We start from the raw sequence: 19,713 nt of genomic DNA on the forward strand, positions 1-19,713 counted from the left end.
ATGACGCCTCGAAGCTACGCATTGCGCGAGCAATCAACAATTGCAAGATTTGTCTGTTATTTTTAAGCTAGGCTAGGATTGTGGCAAATATGTTTCAACTCTTGCAGTCTCAAAATTTCCTCCCGTAGGTAGGTCCAAAAGATCCATCATTTGTATCCGTGTCAATCGAGGCCACATTACTCTCCGTTTCCGACATACTCTTTTCTTCTGGAAACAAATGTGATGATGTGAAAAGTATAGCCTGCAATCCCGGAAATAAGAAAGCTATCACAAAATATCCGGCGGCAAATGTTTTGGTGCAGGTGACAAGGGAGGCGACAAGGGAGGCGACAAGGTTGGATGCCTCGAGTCATATATGAGGTGTTAATGTGATACGTTGTACCATCGCAGCATAAATGTTCGTCAGGCAGCGCCTAGAACTGTTCGAAGCCACTGCGAGGCTGACAGGGGAACTGGGGCCTCCTGTGTGGCAGACTCATGATGCAGAAGAGCTCGTCTCGGAGACCGAAAGTGCCCGGCACGGACTCGATGGGAAAGATTGGGAACCAAGGCTCGACATCTTCCTGCTTCGCAAGTATCATTTGTCCAAGCAAATTCGAAGTCATCGCCAAACCAGACCCTGGAACTGTTCCCGATATTGTCAAATGTGATGGAGGTGAGGTCCGTCAAATTGTATCGACTCAGGTTAACAGTCGTGAGGCTGCAGTTCGTGAAGTTGTTGGCACTGCACGACGGGAAGGATACTTCGAACTGTGATACTTGCTGTTCTTGGCCAAGTATGCCATCGTATCGTAGGCCGCTAATGTTGAAGCTGCAGTACTTCTCGGTCGTATTGCAGCCAAGATCGAATGAAAGCGGATTAAATCGGAAACAGCTGTTGTCGCTCAATGGCCCAAAACCAATCTGCCCTACTGCTGTGATTGATGAGTTGGGAGGTGACCACATTGTCATGTTGTTTCCAGATGATGGATTGTGTGTCTGGTTGGGAGGTGGAACGATGCTAAACCCATCGGAAAAGTAAAGGCGATGGTAGGGCACAAACAGAGGCATGGGCGAAGTCGGGTTAGACCACTGGAGCGCAGCTCTGTCATCAAACTGTTGAGGCCCGCTGTCAGCAAAAGATATTTCAACAAAAGCCAAGCCAAGGGCTCACTCACGTTGATAGTCTCATTTCCGCGATCCCATTCATTCCCACAAAACAAGGGAGATCCCGTGCCGGATGCAGGAATAGCGGTAGTCGAGTTTGTAGCAGGGTTGATGACTGTGGCTAATGTCGTTTGCGACTGTGCGATTTGGTCCACCGACGAAGCTGTTGTGCTTGCCTGGGTGATCAAAGTTGCATTCCCTGCGGTGTTACCGGCGGCAGTTTGTGTGGATTCACCTCCCTGGCCCCCTTGGCTGCGAGGAGCACCTGTGGTAGGGGCAGGCGCATTGCCTTGGCTCGATGAAGGTGTAGTGGACGAACTGTTAGCACCCGTAGATGTTGAGTTGGTACTAGTGCCGTTTACAGATTGCGTGGTCATTGGAGGCCAGGTTGCGGTTGAAGGAGTGCCAGCAGCACCTTGACTTTGAGGCTGACGAGCTGATGAGGGGACGGATGTGGTCTCGTTGAATGCAGTTGAAGGAGGGGAAGCGCCACCTTGAGTCTGGACGGCTCGGCCTGACGTCGATGTCAAGGTATCGCTGCTGTTGGTTGGAGTGATGTTTGTTGTCGTTGGTGCTTCACCAGCACCACCCTGTGTTTGCCGACCTGGAACAGTTGAGCTTGGCGGAAATGGGCCTCCCACTGTTTGGCCGACTCGCGATGCGGTAGATCTGCTTGAAGTATCCACGCCGGATGTGACATTTGCTGATGTGGCCGAGTCTTGAGATTGCAATGGTAAACCGCCGGTCTGGTTGATAGTTGAGGTCTCGGGCGATGTGGTGTTCGAAAGCAATGCGGTTGATGCGCCACCGCCTCCTTGACCTTGGCCACGAATGGAAGTGGTGGTAGAAGGCGCAGCAGTGGTAGCGTTCGCAGAAGAAGTCGAGTTTCCAGAAGCTGATAGAGACAAGGTGGCATTTTGCGATTGCACGGGGCCAACAGCTGTTTCCGTCAAGCTTGGAAGTGAGGTAGTAACCCCTGGACCAGCTTGAGTCTGCCCACGGGCAGTTGAAGATGTGGTCGGAGCTTCGGAAATCGAAGTCCCATCCTCCTCTTGAGGGGTGCTTACTGAAGGCGTGGCCAGTGGGGAAGACGATGTGGTGCCATTGCCGAGGCCTCCTTGAGTTTGCCCAAGGCGTGTCGAGGTGGTAGCTGCAGTGGTCGGAACTGTTGTGGCGTTTATTGCGGTGGGGGAGCCAACCGTAATAGGGGTTGAAGTCTCCAATGGAACTGAAGCCCCAGAGCCACCTTGGGTCAGACTAGACCGTGTCGAGATAGACACCCCAGTACCAGCAGCCAATGTACTGTTCAGGAACGATGTTGAAGAACTGGATGGTATCGACGATGAACTCCCGGCTGGAGCTGCAGAGCTCGAGCGGCCTGGCCCACTCGGCGGTGTGGCCTGAGCAGAGACACCGAAAGTTGTAGAATTGGTGCTGGCTGGTTGGCCGGCTCCACTAAGGGGCGCCGTGGTGAAGTTTGAAGAAAATGAAGCTGTGGCATTCATCGACGACTGTGCGGGTTGGTTGAGACCAGTAGGAATAGGCACGACGACAGAACTCGTTCCAGTTATATTGGACGACCCAGGTAGAGGTACAGTCATGCTGGGAGCTGGAGATGGGCGAAAAGGGATGCCGACAGCACTGGTAAACACGTCACCTGATGAGCTGATTCCTGTTCCTCGAGAGGTGGTACGTCTTATGCTTGATCTGTCTGACATCGAAGTCACTCCAGAAGACGTAATTGGGGACGAAAAAGAGACGCCAGTGCCAACAGGCATAGTTCGCGAATCACTTGCTGAAGGAAAGGATGTAACAGCTGATGACTGGATGCCAGAGCCGCTGGATGCGATCGTTAACGACATGGATCCTGAGATTGTCGAGTTTGTGAAAGGAGTAGCGCCGGTTCCATGATCTGAGGTATGCCTTGGCCCACCAGTTGAAAAGGACACCGAAGTAGCTGAATGACGTTCAGAAGAAGAAGTGGTAGTCTTGCTAGGGGAGGGGGGAGGTGAAGGCCAAGGGCCATAAGGAACGATGGTGATTGATTCCTTGGTAGAAGATGTTCGTGACCTGCTCCCAGACATGCTTGGGGAGGATTTGGTGTGAGATTTTGTTGAGACAGGTCTTGATGTCGTGAACGTCACGACAGAAGATGAGTGCCCATACCCACCATGCATGGTGTATGTGACCACGACATCGTCTAATGAGTTGGAGATGGATGTCATCAACCCAGGAGTTCCGCTCACCCTGGGAAGGTTTGTTGTAAGCGTGACCACGCGAGGCTCACGTAGGCCATCACCGGGGAGGGTAAAGATAACAGTTGCGGGATTTCGTGATGGTTGTGACGAGGTGATTACATCAGTCGTAGAGGTGGATGGCTCCAAGGGCGAGTAGGCAGGGAACGAGTAAGGGACTGTGATCAAGCTGATGGAAGGCACAACAACCGGGGGAGGAATTTCAATGACCTCAGTGCTAGTAGGTTCAGCCACGGTGGACTTGATCACAGTAGGCTCAACCACAGTAGGCTCAACCACAGTAGGCTCAACCACAGTAGGCTCAACCGAGGTCCCGAGAACTCCGGTGACAGTGTCGTCTGGTACTGGTATGATTATTGTAGAGGACACAGATGGGGACACTGAGAGAGTTGTCTCAACAGGTCCCGGGCTGCCTTCCCAAACAGTCTCCCAGCCCGTTGAAGACTCTGGGGACGCAACTGGCGAAGTCAAGATGGAGGCCAAACTGCTAGAGATGGGCTCAGGTGAAGGCTCAGGGGTGAAGAACATGGTTGTGCTTGCCCCAAATGAGACAGTGAAATCACCAGAGGTTGGCTCAATCAGATCTGGGAGCGACGGTACCAAGGCTATAGTCTTTGTCCACTCAACAAAAGAATCAGAACCCAAAGACTTGCTAATGGTGACAATAGAGTCTGAGCCTAGATCAAGAATAGATGTTGTTGCATGTTTCTCTGCTGTCGAGCCTGAGCGTAACGGGGATGTTGTCATGGTGGCAGCAATAGGCACACCCACAGCAGTCTCCTCTGAAGCAATAACATCAGGAACACTCGCCAAGGTCGGAATAGCAACACTCTTGGGGCGTGTCACCAAAGATGATGTGGCATCTGAGATTGGGACTCGCTTCAAGGACCGCGTGATGGTCTTTGCTGGTCCAGTTCTGATGATAATGGTGGTAATGTCCTCAGAAGACTGTCCGGCAGAAACGTGAAGAGAGCTGGTGTCTGGGCCGTAGATGGGGACAGAGATATCGGGCACTGGAACAATTGTCGGAATGGGAATTTCCGAATTGAAGATGGAGCTGATGGTCGGCAGTGCTAAAGTAGGAACAGAGGCAGGAATAGTCTTTGCAGGGTCGCACGTGGTGTTGGAGGTACTTGAAAATCAATAGTGTCAGCGAGGGGGAAAGTTTTCTCCATGAGTGATGAGCAGCTTACCTCTGGGATGCTGCACCTGCCGGAAGAACCAAGGCAGCGCTCATCAGAGCACCAACAAGTGCGAAGGCACGCATCTTGTCGATAGCCTCACCGGGTCTCTCTAAACTTGATAGGAAGTCTGACTAGGGAGCGTTTCCAGTCGATTATTGATGACTAGTATCGCCTCAAAGAAGGAGAGTAGATGCAGGACACGAGGTTGGTCCAGTACCGATGATCACCAGGGATTCAATCGAAAACTTGGAATGGAAACGCCTCGAGAGGCAGACGTAGGGAGAGGTGGGAACGAAAGTTATGAAGAAACAATGAGTGTCTCCCGCTAACAGGCGAGGAACAGATAGTGAGGAACGAGAAAACAACAGTGACAAGACGAAGAGGGCAAAAGCTTTTTGATCCAGACACGAGGGCCCAGAAAAGAATTTCCGCGTCAAAATTTTCAAACCACGCACCTTCCTTGAAAGAGGGCACCCTCCATACGCGCTGCATCTGCCTCTTGCCCAGGTGCTGGTGGATAGGGAACGCGTCCAGATATGGCAGGAGCGCTTGTACCTTCCTCCAACACATGAGCCCTGTCAACCGGCTTCTTGCTCCATTAAGAATATTGGTCCCTCATCATCAACAAAATGTATTGGAAGCCCATCGAGTCAAGTGCAAATGGACAAAGGCAATGGTTAGATTTGTGAAAAGAGAAAGTCCTGTTTGCGTAGAGCCGAGATAGACTCGGCAACATTTGAGAGTGCTAGCGATTGAAAGCACCATCCATGCGGTAGGCAAGCAGGTTCCTAGAAACCTACACCTAGGTAGGTAACTTACCATAGCCCAAGTGAGGTGAGCACCCAAATTGCAAGTGCCTGCCTACTCCTTCAGTGTCTTGTTTCGCCAAAGCATGTAGGCTCTGAAGCAGGCTTCCAGTCCCATTCGCGGAAGCCGCTCCCTGGTATTCCAAATTCCCACTGCAAGCTGAGCTCAATAAAGTGCGGAGGAGCGTTTCCACGCCTGCCTGTTCTCAAAGGGGCATGTTTCTAGGCAACAAGCTCCTGAGCTTCGGGGAAGCGCTGCGCCGTGATTTTTCGAACACTCATAGAACCCTAGATGAATCAGTAGCATCTAGACGCAGACCGTTCCTTACTAGCTCTCTGCCTCCACACGTCCTGCTCCATCATCGACCTGCAAGAACTTCGCAATTGTGAGCAACTCTGGTTTGCACAAGTTCCTGATAAATGATTTATCATCAACCGCCAACCAGCTGGTCGATAGAACGGGAACGAGCAGGCGCACGGATTCGGCGAGAGAAGCATCCGGCATAGTCGTTTAACGTGGAGCAATTAAACAAGGCGAGACGAGGTATTAGGACTAAACCCAGAGCGTGTTCTTCTGATGACAACATATACCAATCTTAGAGTCATCATCTCCATCCTTAGACAGGGTCGTCTTCATAAGTAACAGCCTCAGCCCTCCTAACAGGCTCCTCAGGGTTCAAGGGTCTCCGTTTCTCAGACTCAAGCCGTACAACCCACAATGCCGAGCCGGCAGTAGATGTGAGCAAGAAGAAAAGCGACAGCACTGGGACCAGTTCCAATATCATGGCTACCGTTCCGAACCAGACATACTCCCATGTCCTACTAGCGTTCTCTTCCTTATATTGTCGCCTGCTCAAACCACGTAGTTTGTACCACCTATAGTGACACAACTTGCCCAGGCGCGTGCCTGTGATCATTATAAAGGCCGGAACGCCCACGACAGGGACGAGGTTGAGAGGTAGGAAGACAATGAGCTCGATGATTTGGGTCAAGCTCCAAGGGGAGTAGGCTGCTGCGGTTGTGGGCTTCCCGAGCATTTTTACCGAGTTGGGAGCATCGGGGAAGAGAAGTCGGTGTGGCGCAATGAGGTCTATCAGTCCGTGGTTGATGAGGGTCGCCTGCAGGTGGGGAAATTCGTTAGCCAAGCCATGGAAGCTTCAAGAGGCGAGCAGAAGGCGGCACCCCCTTACATCAAACACGTCGACTCTGCACTCGTCAACAAAGAACCCTTCAAAAAGAGCCTGTATTATAACAAGTCCCTCGCCTAGCACGAGGACCACAGCATTGAACCACGCTGACCATCCATGGAAGATGGCGAGGAATGCAAACTGCGGGAGAAAGGCAAAGGTAAAAAGCATAAAGTATACGAGGAAGGACATTATCGATAGAGGAATCAATCGACCAGCAAACAGCGGGTAGAACTCAGGATGTCGGATGAAGTAGTAGATACCCCAAATGGGATATGCGGCAGCTCTGAGAGCGCGAGTTAGGTAGCCGAGCGGCCGCTCCGCCGGCTCGAGAAGTCCCTGGGCTCGTGAGCGCCATGGCTGTGTCGCAGAGGGATCCGAGGACGACATGTTCTTGTCTCAAAAGACCATAGTATGTCGTTGAAGAAGTTCTCCGTGATAAATCTCTTGCAAATACAGCCGATAACGGGGTCGCATGTGCTAGAGGCGTAGATTGGTCGTATGTGCAATCACGATCAATCACGATCAAAAAGCAGCCGATGTTGCGCGTCGGTCTCGAGGTGCGTACGTCACAACCCCACTTTTCCTTTTGCATGTGAACTCTACTGGTACGAACCTTGATCGGTCTGTGCCTACGATTACATAATCCTTAAAACAAACAAGCAGACCGGGGTCCAGACCCGAACAAAGCTTGACAGAAAACCGCATTATTACCGGTATCTTTGAACCCAGACTGGACTGCAACCACGAGCAATGGATTACTACGCGCCTTGGATTCAGCTGGTTGTATCACCATACTTCTTATTTATTGCCTGGTGTCACCCACTTATGCCGAGAGAATTAAACGCTGAGGTACCTTAACCAGTCCACAAAGTAAAATAATGCGGTGAGGTAAGATAACTACAGTGAGGGATCATAAATGCGAGTAAAGATATCCGTCTTGACTTCTTTAGCAATTTATAGAACAATGCCGTCGGGTTCGATCGATTGGAAGGTTATTTTGTGACGATTTGCGGGTCGCCCGTCGGCCATTATGGACATGTGTGGACTAAACCGAAAGAAAATTTGCAAACGACTTCATCTCCTCTTGGCAAATCATTCGCCTATCTTGGAGGACCCCGCATGCCTCCCTCCGGTATACCATCAGGCCGCGCTGCTGGGTGACAAATCCCACTTTGTACCAAACCAGATCGAATTGCTCACTTTGGCCACCATAGATTGAAAATCGCTTACCTACCTACTATGAATATGCAGCAGGTGAACTGGCGTTCCCACAATTGCTACTCCAATAGCTAGTTCTTGAACTACTTTATTTGTCGCATTGAACTGGGTTGTAACGCGCGCAGCTTTACCCGTCAGCAACCGTTACTCTAAGAAGCAATCGTCCCGTCTGCCAAGGCACCCGGTGCGGCATGGAGTCAGGCCCGGCTTTAATGCCTGGGACAAACCTCCAGATAACTCCGGGCTCCGCCCTTCAAGGGCAGCCTCGCAATAGAATCCGCTTCTCTTGTACCAAATGCAGAGAGAAAAAGTATACATGAAACTCCTGAGCTTTTGTCCTTCAAGGATGATGAATAGATTTCACACAGGGGATGGTCCTGCCAGGGGATAAGTTGTTGTGATCTGCTAACAAACAGATCCCCAATCTAGGTTAAAATGCAATCGCGAAACGCCTTGCGATCAGTGCAAAAAGCGAGATATTGGAGAAACATGCGTTTATATTCCTTATGCCCGATCAAAGACCGGCACAGACACTATATCCGCAGCAAAATCGTCCTCACCACAGTCAACAAACCACATTTCTCACCACCCTGATCAGGTCGGCCAAGCCGGAAATATCGGAGCTGGAAACCCCGGAGTCGGGAATAATGCTGCTCTACTGTCTAGACTACGCCATTTAGAGCGACTCGTCCATGTCCTGAAGGCAAAAAGCTCAAACGATGGCAACCACCCGGGTCCAAATCAGCTCGTCTTGGACGAGAAGCAAAAGTCCGATGAGGAATCGTCAGGCGATGATGGCACCCCGGGTAGCGCTACAGCTGGACCCATCTTTGGCCAAAGCCGTTATGTGGAGTTTGGTAACTGGGAAGCTATTCTCGATGAAGTTGGTGGCTTTTATTCTTTTTTGCACTTCCCACACGGCCGAGGACTTTGACCTAATGGTGTACATACCTAGATTACCGAACTCACAGAAGACTTGCGGGTCTCTGATGAAAATGTCGAGTTACCGCGGACATATGTCGGTGCACCTGTGCCCTCTGGCTTCGCAGAAGGCCCGGTCCTTCTGATGGGTGCCTGGCCTCGCGCCTCATATTCCGACCTGTTGTCCTGTTTGCCTGCCCGAAATGTGGTGGATCAACTTACTAGCCATTTCTTCCAGGCCAAAGAGCCAGCATGGAGTAAGCATCAAAGATTGAGTCGCGAATGCTGGGTTTCCATCGGGCTTACTGACATTTTGGCAGTGATGTTTCATATCCCTGCATTTTTGAGGCGCTACGATGAGTTCTGGAAATATCCAGAACAATTCACGTTCTCGTGGCTGGCTCTCTTGTTTACTATGATGAGCCACGGGACACTATTCTGTCTTCTTGGTGACATCGAGAACCCGGAGAACTTGGGCGATCCTCTAGAGACTGTTGACAAGTACCGTTCCCTGGCGGCACACTGCCTCGTCCTCGATGACTATACAAAGCCCGACAAGTACAAAGTTGAGGCTTTGCTTCTCTATACGGGCATTGAACATTTTAAGCAGCCCGATGCCCGGCGTGGCACTTCTATGGTTTCTACCATTGCCTGTCGCCTTGCTATTCACATGGGTTTGCACCGGGACCCCAAGCACTTCAGGGACATGTCGCCTTTTGAAGGAGAAATGAGGCGCAGGGTGTGGACTCTGGTGCTCGAAGTTGATCGCCACGTGTCGTACCAGTTCGGCCTCCCTTGCAATATCCAAGCGAGGTTGTGTGACACGGAGCCGCCGCGTAACCTTCACGATGAAGACTTCAACGAGTTCACCACCGAGCTGCCTCCGTCCCGCCCAGAAACAGAGCAGACCCGTACCCTCTACAGTATAGTGAAGCGTCGACTTCTCGGAATCTTTGCCGAGATATTTGAAACGTCGCACCTGCTCCCGCGGTACTCGCAGGTCTTGGAGCTGGACAGGAGATTGGAGGAATTGCACGATTCCATGCCGGTGGTTTTCGCGATGCGCTCCTTCCGGCAAAGCATCGGTGACTCGATCTACCTGGCCATGCAGAGATACTGGCTCGACTTGCTCTACCAAAAAGCTCGATGCGTCTTGCACCGGCGCTTCAATCGGTTTCCCAAATCGCGCTGGGCCTGCGTCGATGCGGCCGTCAAAATCATGCGCCTTCAATACGACGTCCATGTCGAGATGCAGCCAGGAGGCCGCCTCGCCCGCGAGCGTCTGTTCATATCGAGTCTGTACTCGCACGACTTTCTTCTTGCCAACATGATTCTCTGCGCCGAGCTGTCGCAGGTTATGAAGGCCGACTCGGATTATGCATCCACGCCCAACGGATCCACGGTGTCTTCTGACGACAAGGACAGGAGAGGGTCTCACTCGGTGCCATTTATGTCAAAGGAGAACCTGTTGGAGATTCTGCGCACATCTCGAGACGTGTGGCAGACCACCCGCCACGAATCCTCAGAGGCCGATCGCGCGTTCAAGATCATTTCCCGCATGCTGACAGTCGCCACCGGGACCGTGTTCGGGTCGAGCCCCGACTCGACCGGCAGTGATGCCCGAGAGGCCGGGGAGAGGCTGAAGAGCGAGCCACCGAAGGGTCCTCCAGGGTTTGATGACGATTTGTATAAAGCGTCTGATTCGCTTGGTCCGAATATCGGACATCTGGAACCGGATAGCTTGGGCCAGGACGAAAGTGTTCTCGATCCTCTGGCCGGCGTTCTCCCACAGCAGCAATGGGGTCCAAACCGCCTCGAGAGTGCTTATAGCAGAGATTGGACGTTACCAGTACCTATTGGGGCCACAATACAACACGATTTCGAAGGGATGCTGTATCCGGGTACTGAACTGAACTGGGTGAGTTTGTCCAAGATTTATTTTTTCTCCTCTGCAGGTAGCCTTGTTTGTCTTGTGCTGCGCTGCTCTGGGTTCTTTCTACCTTTGTCCTCTTGAACAACTGCTGCTGTAATCCATGTTGCTAACAAATATCTCCAAAGGCCGATTGGGACAGTCAAATGCAAAACAAAAGTGCAGACGCCTCGCAGATGCACTGGAATGCTTTTCACCCCAACAATCAGTAATAATTTGACAGGCTCTGCAGCAGATCCTCCTTGTTGGAGGTGTAGCTCTCAGGGCCCGGTTGGACTCGATTTGAGGGTACACCGCTGGATAATACTTGATCTTATTATGTAACTATTTGTGTAATGAACTGGCTGCAAAGCCAGCCACCCCGCCAAGAAACACATGATGCTAAACCCGCATATATGCAAGGGAGTTTACTGCCGCTAATACGTGCCATGGCCGGTGTCGCAAAAGTGGTCCGATGACAGCCGATGAACCGAAGCTCAGCCGCTTCCACATCTCCGTACCAGTTGCCCACGACGAGGAATGGAAACAAAACTATCATAAAAGAACTATTCAGTCTATAACAAGTAACAGATTTCGAGGCTTAGCGCGCTCAATTGCTACTCGTCTCGTACATGTACATCTGAACAAGTTTTAGGTTTCTTTAGGTAAAGACTTGCATTCTCTGAAAATCTGAAAACATCAGGCTTACTGGCCGCTCTGTGCTGACCACCTGCCTAGCTAGACAGCTTACTTTCGCTTGGGAAAGACTATTTCTCAAGCCGACAACGCGCTAGCTGACATCCATAGAGTATTCTTTGACCACAAGTCGCGAACAAATCATCACCTAGCTCACCCTCTTAATAAAATACCACCTGAATTGCCCACACTGAACAAGATTTTGGGTTTAGCCATCCATGTCGGATGTCAAGATCGCAAGAATGGTTGCACCTCACGACAAAGACGCGTGGAAGGCCAAGGCGAAATCCAAGAGGGACAGCATCCTCGCCGCCATACCGCGCGAATGGATACTGACTCCGGAGGAGCTCAATCAAGTCTCACCGCCTCGGCGACGTGACATTGTGCAGTATGCTCGGCAGGAACTTCTTACCGCCGAGGAGCGCGACATCACCGAGATGGATGCCGTGGCCATCGTAAACGCCGTACGCAGCCGCAGCTTGACGGCTGAGAAGGTCACTCGGGCGTTTTGCAAGGCGGCGGCGATTGCGCATCAAATAGTCAGTCTTTTTCTTTGGTGTCTTGCCCTGGGACTTTTATTCTCTTTCTTTCTTTTGGAAAATACGGGAACCTTGGTAGCCTTGCATGGAGCCATGTATTGCTGACTCTTTTTGGGTAAAACGAAAAAAAAAAAATAGTGCAACTGTTTGCACGAAGTATTCTTCGATCTGGGGCTGGAGCGCGCAAGACGGCTCGACAAGTACCAAGAGGAAAACAATGGCCGTACAGTAGGACCCTTGCATGGCCTGCCCATCAGCCTCAAAGACCAGTTCCACGTCAAAGGCGTGGAAACGACCATGGGCTACGTCGGATGGATTGGTGGTAACCTAGGGTATCCCGATGCGCACGGCAAACACGAGGTGCAGAGCCAGACGGCCGACGAGCTTGAGGCTCTGGGGGCTGTTTTCTATTGCAAGGTGCGCCATCGGGGGACTGTTTCTACCCATCATTCTTGGACGCGCATTGTTCGTATGCTGATAAAGCCGCACTGATGCTGGTGGAATGCAGACGAGCGTGCCGCAGACACTCCTGGTATGTTGAGCCTCAAACATCACAGCAACTAGAACTGGATTAAAGTGCTGAACATGGGATGTGTAGTATACCGAGACCGAGAACAATATCATTGGACGGACCCTGAATCCTCACAACATGATTTTGTCCTCGGGAGGTTCTTCCGGGGGCGAGGGTGCGCTTATAGCACTTGGTGGCAGTGCCATTGGTGTTGGAACGGATATCGGTAGGTCTGCGCGATGCGTTCTTCTCAGCTAGAATTGCTTTCCTGAAGCTGACGCGCTGCTTTAAACACAAAGGAGGCTCTGTGAGAATCCCCGCTGGGTTCTGTGGCATATTCTCGCTCAAGCCTACCCCTGAACGTCTATCCTATCGCACCGTTGCCAACGCTGTAAGTTTCTCATTGAATCTGTACATGACTTCCTTGGGTCTGATTATTTCTGCATAGATCCCAGGACAGACCACATATCGCTCGGCCGTGGGGTATATGGGAACTTCAGTAGACGGACTGAATCTCATACTGAAATCGGTGCTCTCGACCAAGCCTTGGGCCAAAGATCCCGCAGTGGTGCCCTTGCCCTACAGAGAAGACATGATGCGTGATTACCTCGGCCGTCTACCGTCGCAGGGGAAGCCATTGAAGCTCGGCATTCTCTGGAGAGATGGGATCATTGAGCCACACCCTCCTGTGACTAGAGCCATGACAATGGTATATGATGCTTTGAACAGGACAGGACACAAGGTGAGTACGCCCCCAAAATATTCCTTAAATCAGAGCAAGGCAACTAAGATGAACATAGACCGTTGACTGGTGCCCCCCTTCCCATAAACACGGATATTACATGCATGTGAGTACCCAATTGTCTGCGAATGTGCTCACTGGTAGCATCAAGAGACAAAGTACCTGATGTAATAAAAAAATACACAGCTTGAATTCCTATACTCGGACGGACGGGAAGACATGCATCGTCATCTCAAAAAATCGGGCGAACCTCTTATACCGCTCCTTAAGCGGTATACAGGCACAAAAGACCCCATCTTGCTGCTTGCCTATCAAGACCTCGTCTTGAGAGCCTTGAAATACGAGGAACAATATGCAGACTACTGGAGGTCAACAGCCGACCAAGATGGTGAGGACTCCGCAGGCCATGTTTCCCCCACGAAAATGGAGAGAGATTTTGAGATCTTCATAAAACTAATAGGGAGGTTTTTGTCAACCCAGGGCAAGAAGTCGATGCCATTATTGTGCCCGTCTGTCAGAGCGCTGCCGTGGTACCGGGCAAGTTGTACTCCTCTGGTAAGTCATGGTCGGGGGCCCGCGTAACTCGGTGCGCAGAGCTAAGGATCGAAACGGAAAATAGGCTACACGGAAATCTTCAACCTTTTGAACTACAGCGTGGCGGTAATCCCCGTGACCAAGGCCGACAAAGAGATCGATCTTATGCATGATAGGTACAAGCCAAAGCTTGGGCTGGACGAATTGAACTGGAACTCTTGTAAGTCTAGGATGCATTAACAATCCCTTTTCATGAGAGTCAATAGGCAAGAGCTGACACGAAGCATTTTTACCACTGCAGATGACCCTGAAATCTACCATGGGGCCCCGGTCGGGATACAGATCGTGGGCAAGAAATTCGAGGAAGAAAAGGTGCTTGCTATTGCGCATCTTGTAAACCAGGCACTGCAGGAATCTGAGGGATCAAAGCCCAACCCCCGGCTCTAGACTAGCGAACCTCCCTAGACATACTAACACAGGTGCAGCATCTATGTAAGCTCGGGTGTCTGGTAAAAACCACAGCAACAATGAAAACGCACCACAGACTTTTTTTTTGCTTTTGGAAAAAAACCACCCCCCTTCTCAATCAGCACTTGTTCTGCCCATTACCCGGGAAAGTGCCCGACTGGTACGCGCCGCCGGCATCGCCCAGGCAGTCGGCGACGGTCACGAGCTTGAGGTTGTTCTGCCTCGCCCAGTTGATGAGCCAGGGCACGAGGACGTTGACGGTGCTCTCGTACGTCTCGTGCATGAGCGGGATGTGGCCGTTGCCGCCCGCGCCCGCGCGCTGGAACTTGGCCTGGCTCTGCTGCGGAGTCTCGCGGTTCCAGTCGCCGCTGTCAATGTCGTTGGTGATGACCTTGTAGCCGAGCGTGCGCATCGTGTTGAGCGTCTGGCCGCCCGTCGCCAGGTACGGGGGACGCATGTACGCGGGCTTGCGGCCAAATATGTTGACAAACGCCTGCTCCAGCTTTTGCATCTCTTGGGTGATGGCGCTGGACTGCAGGTTGCCGAGGTTGGCGTGGCTCCTGAGAGGGGGGGAGTGGGTTAGTGATGTGAGTTGGTTGTTGGGCTTATGGGGTTGGCGAGCTGAATGGAACAAGGAGGGATGACCATGCGTACCAAGTATGCGAGGAGATCTGATGACCGCTGTTGTAGGCGTTCCTCACCGCCGAGGCTTGGTTGTATATACAGCCTGGGAGAGGGAAAGTGTTAGCTCATGTTGTTTCCAAGACAAACATACAACGGATTCCATGCCTGTCAAGGTCTAAATATCGAGAGACAAAAGGGAACCTACCATAGAGAGTGCCGGTGAAGAAAAAGGTTGCCTTGCCGCCAGCCGCGTTCAGGGTGTCAACCAGCTTCTGGGTGTAAGTGTAAGGACCATCGTCAAAGGCCAAAGCGAGAGTGCCTGGCCTTGCACATTGGGTGTACACAACTCCCGGGTTCGGGGCCCTCCGGAAGATATCGAGAGGGCTTGGAGCTGGCCGAGCGGAGACAAGGACGTCTGCTGCGAGAAGCAGCGACGTCGCTAGTACCTGGAGGAGCTTCATCATGTCCGAGGTGGACCAGTAAGTAACCTGTGTGGAGGTCAACGGATGATACCAGGAGCAATTCTCAGCCCTGTACACTTAAAGTACCGTTCCCTGTACTAGTTCTAGACCTAGTGTGTACGTATTCATCGGAAACACAAATCTGGAGAAATCCAAGATATATACTATTCTCCAGACTATACTAAGACGGCATTCGCCCCACAATCGTCATGACTTTCTCCCGGCCTGACCACGAGATTCGCGTGTGTGGTACATGACTTGAGAATGCCGATATCCATGATTAACATGCAGGGGAGCTGAGTCGATCCACTTGTACCACTTGCGAGCATGGCTGCAACCCATAGGTTCCGTGTAAAATTCCGTGCAAATGAATTTAGCCGGTGTGCCTGGCTGCTGGCTGCTGTTTGCTGGACTTGCCCGAGTCCCGCTTAAATACGGAGGTTGGGGGAGCTGGTGGGTGCATTCAATAGCACGGACGGAATAATATGCGGACGCTGTTGAACGCTTACCTATTTCGATGCGGAGGGACACGGGAGGGGGGCTCGGCCGAATGGACATTTGGACATGGTTGCCTGCCTTGTCAATTATGCATTCCCAACCAAGTAATTGGTAAAGAAGGAAGGAAGCTACTTGCTGTACATAAGAGGGACTGGGCCCGTCATTTTTGTTGCGGAAATATTACTCCAATCTCAAGTACAGGTCGTGTCCCCCACTTGCTGCATTAAGAATTGTTGGAGGAGTGGAGGGTAGGTGCCAAGGGTAGGTAGGCGGCAATCAGAAACCGAGGCAAGCAATCAGAGGAAGGCGCGTTTCAAGTCAAATTCAACAGTACATGGCATGAAAGATGAGATGGATTTTTTTTGTCCTTTGGAACTCTTCAACTTTCTTTCTGACTTGGTGTATAAAAAAAGTCGAGATAAGCCCAAGCGGTGCTACTTGTTCACGCGAACCGTGAGATACAGAGGCAACAGCCTATCTGACCTATATAAGGTACATGCCTACCTACCTAGTTAGGTAGACAAAGACTGGAATAGGTACCTTCCCATTATTGCCTGGAACTTTTCCACAAGCATTCTTAACACACCCCAACGCAAACGGTATGCAAGAACTCCCAAGCGATTATAATATACCTGTGCCTCTCAACCGCCGGTTGAATTCCCACGGTTCCTTTAGCCCGTCGACAGCACAAAAGCCCGGGACAAGATGCCCAAATTGCTTCAACGCCCTGTGACCCCTAAAAGTCAATCTAAAAGTCTTCAGCTGGGATACTTGACCTCATGATAGCGCTGGCCCCAGAAATCGTTCGCTTAAGTTCGCGTTCTTACTGGAGCGAGAACTCGAGCAAGCAGCCACCAGACAAAGTTGGAGCTATACCCTTCTTCCACAGATTCTCAGGGTCTTGATTGCTCAGTCCATCATTCAGGAGGAAACCATCCTCGGCCGGCTTTCTACAAAGTTTCACAAGTTAACGTATGACCGTTGACTTTTGAAGAGTACCTCTTGCAGAGTCTATCTTTACTCAACAAACGCTGTGTGGACTCGTGGGCTCGCGTCGAAGTTGCTGGATTGACATTGAAGCATCTAGACCCGGCCGCTTCCAAGCAAGAGTGGCAGCGTTGGTCTCGTTACGAGCTTTGCAAGACAATCTGGCCCGGAACAGCTCTGGCCGTTGCTCTTGACACCTTCACTGGTCGACATTGCTTCAAGTCCAATGCCCATATCTGTTTCGGTCTGATTTGAGTTTCTCTTCAGTGGCGCCACCCCTGAGTGCTATGCAGCTAGCTACTAGGGTTCTAGTTCTAGACGTATCCCCAACACCGCCGACCTCTCTAGCAAAACCCAATTGTTGCCCCTCCCGGTGTCGGCGCCGAATGTACAGGCATAGAAACCTCAAGTATCTGTCACTCAATATTTTGGGAGCTTTGACCTTGCCTCTGAGGAGCTTTGAGTGGTGGCCATGCCACCGGCTCAGCCTCCTTAGTTAATGTGGGGGTCACTCTCGGAGGAGCTTGGTCCTCTTGTGCAGACTACAGGTGCATCTACTACACGTCTTCAACATCACATGAAGCACCAGGCTCATACGTTCTCTGCACAAAGGTCAACGAACCACTTGACAAAACGTTACTCAGCTTGCTCTACGGAGTCCTCCTTATCAATATTCCCTATTTTCTAGCACTTACATGTGTCAAATTTGGCATTGCCACTCCCAGCCCAGCCCAGCGTTGGGACAGCCAGTGCACCTAGCTTGAGAAAAAAAGTATGCTTTATCTCCGGGATTCCATATCTGCATCTCGACCACAGCTTAGCCTCATGGCTAAGAAACTTGACTTTCCTAGCTTCCTGTCATCCCCAAGCCTGAAAAGGACCCCCAAACAAAATTGCTTGATATATGAACTCTGTTGTGGAAAAACAATTTTCGTAACCGTTCTCATCCTGTGCCTGAATTGTCGTCTCTCCTTGTACTCTGGTGGCTTTGAGACTTATCGTGTCCGCCCCGCTTCCTCTGACATCGAATAACACAGAGCCATAACAGTGACTTCATTATATTTTGTGATAACTATCACACTGGTCCCTTTCATAGGTCCCATCGACTTATCCGAGTACCCGGAGAATGGGTTCCTTTGGAGTGTTTTCTCCTGGCTGCCCTCTGAGTCGCGATGTACTGCTTGTATGCATTCCAACAGATCCGAAGCCTGAATGGGTTGCCGAAGTCGAGGCCAGATATCCAGGACTCAAGGTCCGGTGGATCGAGCAGCATCTGTACGGGGGCAACGGATGTGTCTTTACGGAGGGGTACCTGGATCTGCCTTCGGAATACTTTGAGGGGGTGACTATGATCATGTCATATCTACCTCCACGGCCTGAGCACATGGAGAGTGTGCGATTTGTGCAGCTCACATCGGCAGGTGCGGATAGATGGACCACACACGAGAAGTACAAGGACCATAATGTGTCATTTTGTACTGCAAACGGCATCCATTCGTAAGTCTTCCCTGGCCCTGTAATTTGGTCTTAGGTCAACGCCATATTGTGGACACCAATCTGCAGATTGGCTGGAGGCCTCTGTATCTGTACACATGACTTGGACATCTTGCTGAGAATGAGAATGAGACAGTACCCAAATATCAGAATGGGTCATTGGCACATGGTTGATGGCGCAACACCATTTTCTTCGCGCCCACAAATTCATGCGGGAGCACCGCTGGGCGAAAGCAAGTGAGTTCCAGTCCACTGAGGATAGCCCAGGTCTTCGCATGTAAGTTTTTGCATACCAACCTCCCCGCCAATTGGTCCACATGGTACCAATACCCCACGAGGCAACATAGTTTGGGCTGACTCCCTGCGGACTTCAGGGGCGTACTCGGATACGGGGCCATCGGGCGTCAGTGCGCCCGAGTGGCCAGCGCCATGGGAATGGAGATTTATGCATACACCCGAACTGAGCGCCGAACACCCGAGCAGCGACGTGACGATTCCTACTGTATCCCCGGAACAGGGGATCCTGACGGTATCCTCCCAGCAAGGTGGTTCCATGGCAAGAGCACCGATGACCTTAACAACTTCTTGGCCTCGGACCTCGACATCCTGGTTGTTTGCACCCCCTTGACCGACGCCACACGGCAGCTGCTTAGTTACGAGCAGTTCAATGTACTGGCCGAGAGCAGGGACTCGGACTACTTTTACAGAGTCAACAAGAAGAGCCACACACTTGCCAGTGGAAGTGGCGTAGGGTGTGCAAACGGGTGCATCAATGGCAACCCGAACGGCTATCTGGGGGGCGCCCTGGACGAAACGATGGGTGACGATATGTATGACAGTTCCAATGCCGTGACCAACGGTTTTGAACAGTCGCACCATGTCAAGCGACCTTCAGTGGGACACATGCCCAGTCCGCCATATGATTCAGACGACGGCATGCAGACTCCCGACAGTACCATGTCCGACGGCCGCTACACCGACGACCAAGGCAACGACTACCTGAACCCCGGAGGTGTGCACTCACACTTCCCGACCAGCGGCCAGCTAGACTCAAAGTCGTGCGTCAAGGGCGCCAAGCGCGGGACGTTTGTGTGCAACATCTCCCGCGGCCCCGTCATCGACACCGCCGCCCTCGTCGACGCCCTCGAGACGGGCAAGATCCGCGGCGCGGCCCTCGACGTGACGGACCCGGAGCCGCTGCCGGCGGACCACCCGCTCTGGGACCATCCGGACGTCTTCATCACGCCGCACATTAGTTGGATCACCCCTTGCTACTGGGACCGGCTGCTGAGGATCATGGAGGAGAATTTGAGCCGCATGTGCCAGGAGAAGCCGTTGCTCAACTTGATGAATCGGAAGGAGCAATATTGAGTGTTTTTTTTTTCTTGTCGGGAATTGGGCGGCTTATCGGGTATTCTTGATTAGGTTTCTGGCGTTTTGTCGAGTTTGTCTAGTTTAGCTTCGTCTTTCCGGGTTTCCAGCTTGGTGATGGTCGCTACTTGGGCGGTGTAGCTAAAATTACATGTTTTT

General features: G+C 51.6%; 6 protein-coding genes across 6 annotated transcripts; 3 read left to right on the plus strand and 3 right to left on the minus strand.

Moving 5' to 3' along the window:
• Positions 1–40: 40 nt before the first annotated feature.
• Positions 41–4,668, minus strand: MGG_15277 (uncharacterized protein; the record flags this gene model as incomplete). Its single annotated transcript, XM_003716413.1, has 3 exons — positions 41–1,095; positions 1,158–4,533; positions 4,595–4,668. 3 exons carry the CDS (start codon positions 4,666–4,668, stop codon positions 403–405), a joined length of 4,143 nt encoding a protein of 1,380 aa, XP_003716461.1. The 3' UTR covers positions 41–402.
• A 1,340-nt stretch (positions 4,669–6,008) lies between these two features.
• Positions 6,009–6,968, minus strand: MGG_03464 (uncharacterized protein; the record flags this gene model as incomplete). The annotated part of the gene is made up of 2 exons (XM_003716414.1): positions 6,009–6,509; positions 6,582–6,968. 2 exons carry the CDS (start codon positions 6,966–6,968, stop codon positions 6,009–6,011), a joined length of 888 nt encoding a protein of 295 aa, XP_003716462.1.
• A 330-nt stretch (positions 6,969–7,298) lies between these two features.
• MGG_03463 (uncharacterized protein) lies at positions 7,299–11,066 on the plus strand. The gene is made up of 6 exons (XM_003716415.1): positions 7,299–7,469; positions 7,542–8,109; positions 8,229–8,682; positions 8,755–8,977; positions 9,041–10,638; positions 10,779–11,066. The coding sequence occupies exons 2-6, from the start codon at positions 7,991–7,993 to the stop codon at positions 10,860–10,862; spliced, it is 2,478 nt and encodes an 825-aa protein (XP_003716463.1). The 5' UTR covers positions 7,299–7,469; positions 7,542–7,990; the 3' UTR covers positions 10,863–11,066.
• Positions 11,067–11,142: 76 nt separating this feature from the next.
• Positions 11,143–15,417, plus strand: MGG_03462 (uncharacterized protein). The gene is made up of 12 exons (XM_003716416.1): positions 11,143–11,294; positions 11,368–11,864; positions 12,003–12,281; positions 12,373–12,396; positions 12,463–12,601; positions 12,675–12,766; positions 12,824–13,117; positions 13,176–13,223; positions 13,304–13,505; positions 13,598–13,672; positions 13,737–13,871; positions 13,953–15,417. Exons 2-12 carry the CDS (start codon positions 11,544–11,546, stop codon positions 14,096–14,098), a joined length of 1,755 nt encoding a protein of 584 aa, XP_003716464.1. The 5' UTR covers positions 11,143–11,294; positions 11,368–11,543; the 3' UTR covers positions 14,099–15,417.
• MGG_03461 (chitin deacetylase) lies at positions 14,207–15,300 on the minus strand. Its single transcript, XM_003716417.1, has 3 exons — positions 14,949–15,300; positions 14,774–14,846; positions 14,207–14,679 (listed from the first exon to the last, which is right to left on the minus strand). The coding sequence occupies exons 1-3, from the start codon at positions 15,205–15,207 to the stop codon at positions 14,238–14,240; spliced, it is 774 nt and encodes a 257-aa protein (XP_003716465.1). The 5' UTR covers positions 15,208–15,300; the 3' UTR covers positions 14,207–14,237.
• Positions 15,418–18,392: 2,975 nt separating the features above from the next.
• MGG_03460 (2-hydroxyacid dehydrogenase) lies at positions 18,393–19,554 on the plus strand (the record flags this gene model as incomplete). The annotated part of the gene is made up of 2 exons (XM_003716418.1): positions 18,393–18,460; positions 18,558–19,554. 2 exons carry the CDS (start codon positions 18,393–18,395, stop codon positions 19,552–19,554), a joined length of 1,065 nt encoding a protein of 354 aa, XP_003716466.1.
• Positions 19,555–19,713: the final 159 nt, after the last annotated feature.

The sequence above is a fragment of the Pyricularia oryzae genome, chromosome 4 (assembly GCF_000002495.2).
Source record: "Pyricularia oryzae 70-15 chromosome 4, whole genome shotgun sequence".
Lineage (NCBI taxonomy): Eukaryota > Fungi > Ascomycota > Sordariomycetes > Magnaporthales > Pyriculariaceae > Pyricularia > Pyricularia oryzae.